The sequence below is a fragment of the Cyprinodon tularosa genome, unplaced genomic scaffold, assembly GCF_016077235.1.
Source record: "Cyprinodon tularosa strain WSP-4 unplaced genomic scaffold, ASM1607723v1 ctg161, whole genome shotgun sequence".
In the NCBI taxonomy this organism is placed as follows: Eukaryota; Metazoa; Chordata; class Actinopteri; order Cyprinodontiformes; family Cyprinodontidae; genus Cyprinodon; species Cyprinodon tularosa.
The window spans coordinates 1313422-1325487 of record NW_024038449.1 but is presented as its reverse complement, the minus strand read 5'-3'; the positions used below and the strand labels follow the sequence as shown (position 1 = coordinate 1325487).

At 39.1% G+C, this 12066-nt stretch overlaps 1 protein-coding gene across 4 annotated transcripts in view; it reads right to left on the bottom strand.

The window, feature by feature from the left end:
• Positions 1 to 12066, bottom strand: part of plce1 (phospholipase C, epsilon 1) — a 132632-nt gene that overhangs the window by 96746 nt on the left and 23820 nt on the right. For all 4 annotated transcript variants that reach the window (XM_038280579.1, XM_038280580.1, XM_038280581.1 and 1 more), the window contains exons 2-5: positions 11434 to 11574; positions 8605 to 9210; positions 8125 to 8493; positions 7328 to 7531 (exon numbers count right to left, since the gene is read on the bottom strand). In XM_038280579.1, coding sequence (XP_038136507.1) covers positions 7328 to 7531; positions 8125 to 8493; positions 8605 to 9177 — 1146 coding nt within the window. In that variant the 5' untranslated portion in view covers positions 9178 to 9210; positions 11434 to 11574. The remainder of the gene's footprint in view (positions 1 to 7327; positions 7532 to 8124; positions 8494 to 8604; positions 9211 to 11433; positions 11575 to 12066) is intronic.

Here is a 12066-nt window from a genome sequence, read left to right as displayed (position 1 = left end):
TAAGCTTTTCACTGTTTATTCCGATGAAGTTGAGGGAAAAAGAGCAAACAGTAAACTAGCAATTATTCAACAAAGCTTTTTTTAAAAGCAAATTAGGTACACTGGAAAAATATAAAACGATGCTGTTAAAGGACAAATGATATGATAAAAAGCTTTTAGGGGAGTTATTAAACCATAACTGCTAAAGAGCCCGAAAAGATTAGGCAGTATGGGCAAAGTATTATTTCATCTGCTCTCCAGTTAAAAGGAAAGTATTTAGCCAACAAGCCTAAAAGCAATTTGCAATCCAGGGAAATAATTATGGGACATTTGTACCATTTTTGTAAGTGTGGAGATAATACAATGGGTTATATGATGGATCTGAGCCACAGTGACAAAGCAGCACAAAGGGAAACATAGGCTGATGTGGAATATTATCAGGCCTCGTTAATAACTTAAAACATGACTGCTCGTTTTTTCTTTTGGTTTCCTCTCTTTAGACGCTCCTGCCACCCTCCCCCAACACATCCCACTCCAATGTTCTTTTTTTTTCACTTTTTCCTCTTTTAAAATCTCATTTTCCTCCCTCTTTCTCTGCTAGCGTGTTCCCCTTCCCATATTTCCTGTCTGTGAACTGACACCCTGCTCCATACGATCCCAGACTTCTTACACACCAGGATGTGCATCAAACACCATAAATACTATAGATGTTCCAAAAAAATGGGAGAATCTTAGCTTTCTTAGCTGTCTTTCAGATTAGGATTTGATGATGTGCTGACTCTGGTTGTTATGGCTCCATCTGTTACCAATAGTCAAAATAAGGAACAGAGTGAAAGCATCGTTTTATTTTTTCTAACTGCTTCCAGCAGTGCTTCTTTTAATTGTCTGTCCCATTTTCTTCATGAGTTTTTGCACAATCTTGTTAAATATTCTTCCAGATCATTCTCAGTTTGAGGTTCAGCTGAAGCTCAGAGGCATTTCTCAGGTGACCCCTCGCAAAAGCAGCTTTGACTTTGTTTGGACAAAAAGGGAAAATGGAAACTTCACCATTTTCAATAGGCTCATTATTAGAGCATCGCTCCATGAACTTCACTCAGCCTGCGTTTCAATGACCGCAGTGGGTTCATAAAAACGACGTGGCGAAGTCAGAAAACCGCAGCGCGGTATGCACGAGTGTTAATCCAGTGTTTTTATGGTTTGAGCGAGTGAGCCCCCCCCTCCACAGAGCAGGAGCTTCACACAGTGCTGAGCTGTTTTCTAGCAATGCAAGACTCAAACTTATATAATCGCTTGCAAGCTTGCAGAAAGCTTTAAATTATTCTTGATTTTATCTAATATGGTAACACAACATGACAGATGAAGTGGATGGATACCCAGTCTTTACAATTTTTGCACATCTAGAGAAACTTGAACCATTATTATTTAATAAATGGTTAGAGCTAAGGTTAGGGCTAAAGCAATTAATTGGATTAATTGTGATAAATCGATTATTGAAATAATTGCCAACTAATTATGTAACCAATAATTAATAGCTGGAGTATAGAAACTCTACAATATGCCTATAGCTGATAGAAAACCCCAGTTAGAGCAGTAATTAATAATAATTATACGGTAATTGAAATTTATTGATCTCACATTGGAGAAACTTACCACCGCATTTAACCCAACCCATTGGGAGCAGTGGGCTGCCATCGTGCGGCGCCCAGGGAGCAGTGTGGCTTTAAAGATTTTACTCAGGGAGCCATAGTGGCAGTCTGTGGACCTCAGGATTCCAAGCTCTATGCCCTAACCACTAGGTCGCCACTCCCTTAATTATACCAAAATTGTAAAAACAAAAAAAAAAACATATACATTAAGATGAAAAATTGTTTCCGTTTGTCAATAGGCTCTATCCAGTTTCACCTGTTTTAATTTAGTAAAACAAATCTTAAAGAAACCTTTGGCTATGTGATTATCATAGCCTGGGTGCCATTCCGAACGCGATCAAGGCTCATCTTTTTATTCTAGGCGTGCAACTGCACGCTTTGATTTTTGTTGACAACAACTGTGCCTGGCTTAACATACGTCACGCACTCCGTTGCTCTTATTGGTTGTAGGTCTATCCAATTGAGTGCAGAGGCATTTTTTTTCCTGGTTTGTTCGAAACACGCCCCATAATCACAGCTCTATGGAGCAGTATCAGACTCATATTCTGACTAGAATTGAGTAGGACTACATCAGGCTATGATTATCAAGCAATTAATCGAAAAAATAATCAACAGATTAATGTATTTGCAAAATAATCATTAGTTGCAGCCCAAGCTGAGATATACTGAATGGAGGACATATGTAAGGTTATCTTAGTTCCTTAAAACAAATTTCTCATTTTGATTAAGCTTTGGACTGTAACAAGGCCATAGTAATATCTGAATATACTTTCATCTAAAATATTTCCATCTCTGGTTGTATCTTTAGAGTCACTGACCCGCTGAAGGTTAATCTTAATGCCAATTTATAAACTCTAACAGAAGTTGTGCTGCATATTTAACTCCACTAATTTCCCAATTAACTTGGCGCCACTCTCCTGTCACTGCCGAGGAAAACATTTCCAACAGTGAATGGTTAATTCAGAATAAACTCCATGGGATTTTCAGCAAACATGCTGTGCTGCATGTTGTTCAAAAATATTCTATTTTATCATTACAGGGTTTCCCCCCACTGTATTATAAGCCTGGTTGGCTGCCAGGCTTTAGTTGCCCCTCCGCCAGACTATGCATTGTTTGTTTATATATTCTAAATCCAGTGTAATAAACTAGTAACAGTGACACAAATAGTAACACCCTATGGTCCATACTGTACTTGGCAAAGGCAAAGGACAGTGGGGTTTTTTTCCCATAACGTGAACCAAAATAACCACTGCCTGTTCCCTACCTTCTGACAACAAACTTCTTCAAATAATGCTACGTGTCACATAGTAAGGTTCGGACACTTTTATTCCGAAGTTGGAGGAGCAGTGGAGGAGACCTGGAAGTAATTTGTTTACCTGCTGACCAATGAGAGTGCACAGCATTGAGCAGAACTCATTAATATTAGCTGAGATGCTGCTTGAATATAGAGATATTTAACCCAAAATATTAAGATGGCCCTAAATCAACAAGACTGAGCATGGTAAATATGTTTTGCATTATAATAAAACTGTAACAATATATGCAGGGCAATTTAATCTTGGTTTAAATTTTTATGCTGCCATAATATTCAACATTAGATATGCTTTGTTTATAGCTGTAGCTTTTTTTTTCCTGGTATATTTGGTCGGGTTGGTTCAGTCTTCAGAGCTCACCCTGAAACAGAGCCAAGATGTGCTAAAAGTACATATTGGCTCTCTGCACTGTAGGGAGACCCAATATGTACGTTAACATTTGAGGTGTAGAAACATTTCAGATACAAAAGCAAGTAAGAAAAGGTACATTTATTACCATCTGTAAGATGCAACATCTATGTGGATACGGTTCATCGTTTGCACTTTGTGTTAACAATACCTGCATTACTCTGCTTATGTTTAGATGCACCGGATCATTATTAATAATATGCAATTTAAATGCAAAAAAATATTTATTTTCATACTTCTTCCTTATGTAGAACAGTACTTTATAAGTATGCTTGTTTTAAGACTCTATAGGTGCTAATGTATTCTTAAAAATACATAATCAAATACTCATATTTTACCCATTTCGGTGTAATTTCAATATTTTTCTGACAAAAATATTGTTGGCAGTGGGTGGGCTACCCTGGAGACCCCCACTTATTCAGTTTTCTGGGGAAAACCCTGCATCACTTGCAAATAACACTTTCTACCACATATCTGTTGCGTCTTAATGAACTGCTGCCTATTTGAATTGGACTTTCCAAAGGCTTCCTTCAGCAAAGGGTTTCTTTAAGGCAATCTTCCAAATGGGATGTATGGATGTCCCAGGGCTACTCTGATATTTCTCTGATTATTGCCCCTCCTGCCTGGCCTGTCCGTTTAGGACCATTTCTTTGAAAATTTCCAATTAACAGGCCAGCCATGCTTTCAACTTCTATACAACTATATCCCTGATTACCTGCTGCACTCTTTGTTCATTGTTATGCTGTTTTTTTCTTTTTGAAGACCTTCAAAGAAGGACTTACTTAACGTTACTTGCATGCTCATGGGACAACTTCTCTTTTCCACTTCCAAATACCTGTGTTGCCCTTATTATAAATGAAAAAAATTTTCACTTTACTCAATTATTAGATAATATTAGCCTTTTCCTCTTTAATTAGTTTGCATTTAAAAAAAGCCAAAGTGTGATTATAGTCCAAGTACAGTTCTAAAACAATTGAATTTATAGTGTGTTTAAAAGCTTTAAGTTTCATTGCACTCTGACTTTTAAAGGAAAAGGAGGAGAAAGATAACGTAAAACAAAAACAGGGGAGCATCCTGCGTGATGCTGCTGAACGTCAGCCCACGCATCATGTTTCAAAGTTGAGAACCGAACTGCATGGCTTATCACTTATCGTGTTCTGTTGAAATCTAGGGGGGAAAAAGCTGTAAAGAGTCCAATTGGTTGTTGAAAAAGTGAAACGGGTCCTGTGAGAGATTCACATGTTTACCAAACACTTTCTGCAAAGTCTCTGTTCCTCCATCTTCCATCTCTGTACAATGTCTGTAGCTGTAAATGTAACACAGATGCCAACTGAGCTCAGTCCATTTACACAGACACACAGCAGAAAGAGAGCTCAGTCATTCAACCCTTCAGTAATACGGGTAGCAGAACTAACAGAATAAATCATTTTCCACAGCAGGGGCCTCACTTGAACAAAGAGCCTGTGTGTTTTGGTGCGTGTGTGTGTGTGTGTACATGGTCTATTAACATATTCCTTGAACAAATTTATTCATCTATGCATTACAGGCAAAACATTTAAACAAAAACAGAGGCTACCAATTGCCGGGAAACATTATTCTCCCTTAATTCCAGAGTTTTTTCCAGATTTCTTTGCATTATGAAAGAGAAGAAAAGAGTTGTGCAATGAGTCATTATGAGGAAAAGGATTCCAGATCCATACGATGCCTTAGAACTTAAAACATGGATGAAAGCATAAATTCTACTTTCTTGTTTCTCTTCCAAGACTTTATCAGACACCAGTATAACTCAAAACACTCAATTATGGAAAACAACTTCAACCTTTAAAAAAATCACACGAATTCATTTTAATCAAGGTATCTCTGTAGGCCAGGGGTCTGCAACCTTACAACCAAAAGTGGCATCTTTTTTAAATCAGTCCAGCCAATAAAACCTGTTTAGAGCCAGAAACATTACATTACCTTTAAAAAAAAAAAAAAAAGACTTACACTTAACCAGTTATCCACCAGTTTGCTGGTAGTTTTGCAAAAATGTGTTAAAAAAAAAACAGACTTTTTCTTCCAAATAAAGTATTTCTGTCTTTTTTTTATTCAATGTGATTAGCCTGTAAGGAAAATGCTAAAATATGCATTTGTTAGTATATCTGTTGTTAAAATATTTAGCTGGCTCTTCATCATTTTTAGCCACAGTCATGAAAATTCCATGGGAGTTTGTGGAGTGTCTAAAGAGCCACATGCAGCTCCGCTGCCATAGCTTGCAAGACCCCTGCTTTGGAGGACGTAAGGCTACGTTCACACTGCAGCCTGAAGTGGCCCAAATCCAACCTTTTTTGCTCATATGCAACCTGAATCTGATCTTTTCATGACAGTCTGGACAAGACAGATCACATTTGTTCAAATGTGACCCAGGCTACTTGGCTATGTGGTTCTGAAACCGATACGTATCTGATCTGATCTGATCTGAGAGATCTGATTGTTCCTTATGTTCCTAACAGAGCACTTCGCTCTCAATCTGCAGGTTTACTAGTGGTTCCTAGAATTTCTAAAAGTAGAATGGGAGGCAGATCTTTTAGTTATCAGGCTCCTCTCCTGTGGAACCAACTACCAGTTTTAGTCCGTGAGGCAGACACCCTGTCTACTTTTAAGGCTAGGCTTAAAACTTTCATTTTTGATAAAGCTTATAGTTAGGGTGGCTCAGGTTATCCTGAGCTATCTCTATAGTTATGCTGCTATAGGCTTAGACTTTTGGAGGACATAGGGACCCCCATTTCATCATTCTGCTTCATTCTCTCTCTGTTCTCCTATTCTGCAGAATCTGTTAGTTCAATCTCTAACCTTCTGCTCTCTCTGCTTTTCCTCAGAGTAGCTTTGCCTCGTCTGTTCCTGTTTGGCTGTGACGTCATCCTGGAAAAAAAACATCAGCTGTGCTGCTTCTATCAACACCCTTGTTAATAGATGTTGGAGATCGGCCTGTTTTCCAGTGTGGTCCTGTTTCTCTGACCGTGACTGAGTGGATGTGCTCTCTTCGTCCTCTGGCATGGGAGCTGCCTTGGAGCTCGTCTGCCTGGCTGTGTGTTTCCTGGACGGGGCCGCCTTTTACAGCTGCTTTTTGTATCTCTGCTTCTGTCTCCTTGAACCCCAGTCGGCCTCAGCAGATGGCCGCTCACACTGAGCCTGGTTCTGCTGGAGGTTTCTTCCTGTTAAAAGGGAGTTTTTCCTCTCCACTGTCGCTACAAGCATGCTTAGTGTGGGGGATTGTATTTGAGTCAATGAGTCAATGCAATCAACTGGTTTTCCTTAGATAGAAAACTTTGTATCAATTTGACTGTATGATCTGGTTGAACTGTAAAGTGCCTTGAGATGACATGTGTTGTGAATTTGGCGCTATATAAATAAACTGAATTGAATTGAATCTTTTTAAATGGGACCTGTGTGTGAACAGGTCGCATTCATCGGACCTGAAGCCCATTAATACTCAACAAAGGTCACTATTCTTCATCTTGCTGCGCAGAACCAGGAAGAAAAACAACAACCAATGAGGACGATAATGTGGTGGTGAGTATTTATTTTCAACCCTCTTGAAAACTTTGTATTGTTAATATACTGGCTGAGATTGGGAAAGATCGCTAGATGCACTCAAGCACCACCATCCATGTTTACTTCCATAAACACAGAGCACCCTCGCCTGTAACATCATGGCGTCCTCTACTGCGCGTGCAGGACATTTAAGTTGTCTGAATGCAGGAGATCACATACAAGTCGCATATATTTAGAAATGTGAACGACAACGCAAAAGAATCAGATTTCACAAAAAATCTGAATTGAGCACTGTGGTGTGAACGTAGACTTAGATGTTAAAAAGAAGTCCTTCTTTTTTGAGCCTAAACCCTTCAAATCTAGATAGCTTACAATCTAAAAAAAAATAATACAAATGATCTATTAAATGACTGTATATTAGAGTCTTCATGCATCTGCAGCTCTTACCAGGTGTGGGCTCACTCTAATGGAGTAAAGCATTTCTCTGCAGCCTCTGAAATGATCTCCACACACCAACGTTGGCCACACATCTTCTTTGGCAGGATGCCACAGTCTGTATTTAACCATGATCTCCCAGGCCTCCTCTGAAATGCAACCCGAGGGCAATGTCCTGACAATTGCTCTGGTTCCTGCACACACTGACTTTGTCACCTAATGGAAAGAAATATAGAGGCTTTAAAGAATGTTTTAAATTATAAAATCCACTGAAGAGAACCTAAATCTAAACACTGACATGCCTTCAACCTCATAGATACATTAATACCACTATTATGAATGCATATTTGAAATCAATGTAGAAAAGCAAAAAGAAGTAGCTAAAATAAACTTCACTTATATCATATTTGGATGTTTTGTTTCTGAAAAGTGTGGTGCGAATTTATAATACTTTTCTTTATTGCAAGATAAGATGTCTAAGGCATGGGGTAAAGGATAATAGCCATAAATCTGCTTTAAAAGTTTATTTAAGTTGTTTCTCTGATCTGTTCTTTTTCTTTTTGTTGACTGATGTTGTCAAACAAAGAGAGAAGTTTGTTTTATGCATTAAAGAAATTAGACCTTTCAGCTGGGTTCCTTCCATAGATAACAGAGTAAAGAATGTGCATATGTATGTCTGTTAATTGAAAAAATTCAAAGCCTCAAAATGCACTACCTGTTGCAGGTCTATGATAAAATAAAGGGCTATGAATACTTTTCAAGACACTATACATACTTGTTGAAAAATAAACATTAATGGCTGCAAATACCTTCTTATTATTCTTGTAGAACCGCCTCACCAGCACGGTGGACCGTCCTTTACGCTCACTGACAAACCCTGCACTATCCAACAGGTCTTCCTCCTCGCTGCTGTTGCTCCCCCAGTTGGAGATTGCAGCTCCTCCTGAGGATTCCCCCAATGCTGCTGGGATCGTTTCTAGAGAAGCCCTTCGAGCGAATACCCTTTCCAATGGGGTTTTTTGCAACTTTGGCTTTCTGTTTAGCCTCTCTAAACTTGAATATCCATCCTTGAGGCGATACAGACGGTTGTGCCCATTTTTGTTGCGCTGCCAACCGCAGCGTTCAGGAGAACAGCAGGGAGAGGAGGCCAAAGAGCTCGGCTCACTGGAGGGACTGCCCTAAGAGGAAAGGATTAAAAAATAATAATAATTCCAACACTAATGTGATGTTTTTAAATGCTAAATGAGAGCTTTAACAAATGAGTTATAAATGAGGACTGTTTGGGCTACCTTACGAAAAGCCAGCATGGACACAGGCAGACTACCACGGCGGAGATGACATCGTTGAACTGGAGTGGAGCTGGAGCTGGGCCTCGGAGCGGACTTAACACTGTGGCATAAGTAAGAATCCAGACTTTTCTGAAAGTAAGACAAGCCACAGGAACATGGACTGTTGCTAGGCGTGTTTCCATCTTCCTTCATAATATTTCCTTGGGTTTCCAGCAACACAGACCCCTCTGAGTCCTTCCTAAATATCACAGCTTTTTTTTCAATACGTTCAACAGAAAGTTCGGCATAAAGCATTTCTGTGGCACCGGAGACCTCCGAGCTGTGCTCAAAGTCTTTATAACTTTCATCCAAAAAATTCCCCTTGACACTGTCACGTGACCGCTTCCTGCAGTGGGGGGGTGAAGGACAGCTCCGCTGCTTTGAAAGCCGCAGCTGTTCAGAGCTCCGCCCTTCTTCCGACAGATTAGCAGCGCGTTTATCTTCTCTTCTGGGTCTGCTCCCATTGGATAGGGGGTAAATATGGTGAAATGGTGCTGCAGATGCTGGTTTAGTTTGGTTTTCATCAGAGGCCATCTCCCAGTAGACTTCAGTTTGGTGTTGATCTCCCTGTATGATTGAAACAAAAGTAAAGCATTATGATATTGAAACTAGGGTATCAATCAAATAGCAGATATTTAAACAAAGAACTAAAAGTATTCTTATATACAAATGCATCATCATTTGTTCAGATTTTAACTGGTAGCCCTGAATTTTAAAATATTTGTTATAGCAGAAAAAGGCAGTAATCGTAAAACTCTTTCTTTCCCCAAATAAATCAATATCGCAATATGATACGAGTCATGATACTTAATATCACTAAATATTGTTATGGAGTTATTTTTCTGCCAAAACGTAAACAAAAATGCATGTTGCGCACACACATAAAGCATGTTTCACACAAACAAATCTTATCACTCACAAATTAAACATGTTGCATTCAAATAAAACTTATTGGTCACAAATAATACTTGTGTTACAAACTCTGATCTAATGTCACACACAAATAAAACTTTTTTTCAAACTGTCCTTAAATGTAGCACACACACAAAAATTAGTTTTACAAACCGGACTCTAACATTACACTGAAGATATAGTTTGTAAATTGTCTAGGGGTGTAAATCACATCCATCATGGCGATTCGATTCAGTATCGATTTCCTGATCCAACGATTCGATTATTTTCGATACTTAAGAATACACCACGATTCGATTCGATTCGATTCGATTAATCGATTAATTGGTTAATTTTTTTTTTATTATTATTTATTTTTATTTTTTTTTACACCTTACAGGCTAAACAAAGTTTCAAGTTTGAAATAAATCAATGAAAGCTGTAATATCATTATGCATTTTCTTTAGAAACAACAGCAAATAACAGAAGTAGAAAAGTTGCATCAAAAAATACTGCAAAAATACTGCACAATATCAGTGTAATGAGTTCAATGCAATACCTCGGCTCCAGAGAAACTGTCCAACATATTTTTTTAGAATGTAATAAATATATTCAGGAAAGAGAGATGTTGTGTAGAGAGTTAGACAGGAATAAAAATAAACTACATATAAGGGAATTGTTTCAAAGGTCATCTGGGGATGTAGTTTTTGGGGGTATTTTTAATTTTCTAAGAAGAACGGGTATTTTAGGGAGAATATAATAGTTTGTCTGGTCCATACTCCATTCTGGAAGGTGGCGGTAATGCACCTATAAGTTCTTTGCCAACCGCCATTAAAAAAAAGAAGAAGAAGAAGGCTCCAGAGTGTTGACGTCACCGCCCCTTGAGAGACGCTCCGCTGCACCTCTCCCAGATTGTAGCTGACCGCAAACAGTGCACCAGACAGGAGGCCGGCTAGTTTTGTTTTTATGACCGAAATTGCGGAAAACAACTCGTGAAGTTTGACCCGCTAGAAGAGCGAGGTGCGCGAGAACGCTGGGAGCCTTTTTCCAGCTGAATCTCCGCTCTTTTTGCCCCATTGTCCCTCCGTCGTCGGACTAAACTCGCCCCCACTTCCTCATCGCCTCGGCCGTATCTAGACCCACAGCGTGTAGCCCAGACCACGCTTCAATACTGAGCATAATTTAAAAATGTCTGTGTGAAGCTTGCTGCAACAAACTGCTGTAAGAGTATAACCAGGAAGCGCGGTAGGAGGGGAAAATAGGTTTAGCGCCACCGCAGCACGGGAGGAAGAATTACGCCCAGGAGCAAATGGATAAAAATAGACCGGAGGGGAAAAAAAAAACATTAATCGATTATCTTGCGGACGTGTCGATGCATCGGATCGTCGGCTTTTGGATCGATGCATCGATACAAAACGATTATTATTTACACCCATAAAATTGTCGCAGAGTACAAAACGATCACTGCTCGCGTACAAAACAGCCTCTCCTCGCGTACGAGACAATTCTTCATGGGTTTTTTTCCCCTACTGTTCATGGCGGCTGGAAGTAGATGTTAGTGTTTTTCAGGTATGTGGAACAAAACACCAAAGCTTGGAATTTTCTATCAATGATGTAATTGATTTTCAATAATTTAAAAAAAGGTTGTATCCATTTTTGTCCAACAGAGAAAAGTTCCTTCTTTCTTACATAATATTTAATGATTTTTTTCATTGAAAAAAAAATAATAAAGAATTCAGTTAAAACAGCCAATGGGCTGCTTTAACCTCAGCTACCAGTGACCTTTGTGGGGGCCTGAGACAGCATGTCTATAAACTGTGTGTGCTTTTCGTGTGTTGTGGAAACAGAAGCTTGTGCAGCTGCACAAATAGGCTGATAAAAAAAAATGTAAAAACCCACTAAAGTGACCCTGGAGGATGGAGGAATTTCCTTGACGGTTCTGGTCACAGTCACAGCTTCAGGACCATGTGTGTCCCGACGTGCATTAACCCTGGCTCAATCAGGACGCAAATCTGATGCATTGTTATCCTGCAGCAGGTCCTGAAGAGAAAGCAGAGTAAAGATATTCAGTTAAATGTATGGGTATTTAAGTAAAACAAAACATAGCTTTGTTCTGCCTCTTATTTATCATCCCATCACCTCATATCACTCCTGCCCCAGCTAAAGAAAAGCCAGCTACTTTACCCACCACATTACTAAGGGAATAGTTTGTTTGTATGTATGTTGCATCTCAGAGCACCTTTCTATACATGGTTCAGTCACCTCTTTAGTCATGCCACTCTTCAAACAATGCCAGATTTCTTAAATGTAGCGATTAAAAGCAGTCAAAGAAAGAGCCACATGAGTCAATATTAATTCCAGAGAGCCAGAAGCAGGAAAAATGCCTCTCTTTTTTTCTTGAAACTGACCATCCCTCTTAGTTTTTGGCATCACATCGAAAGTTACATTGGAAAAGTTTGCATGAAAACATTATTTTCACCTCATCTGTTGTATAATTGAAGTGACCCAGAAGTACATGTCAAAGTCATAGAA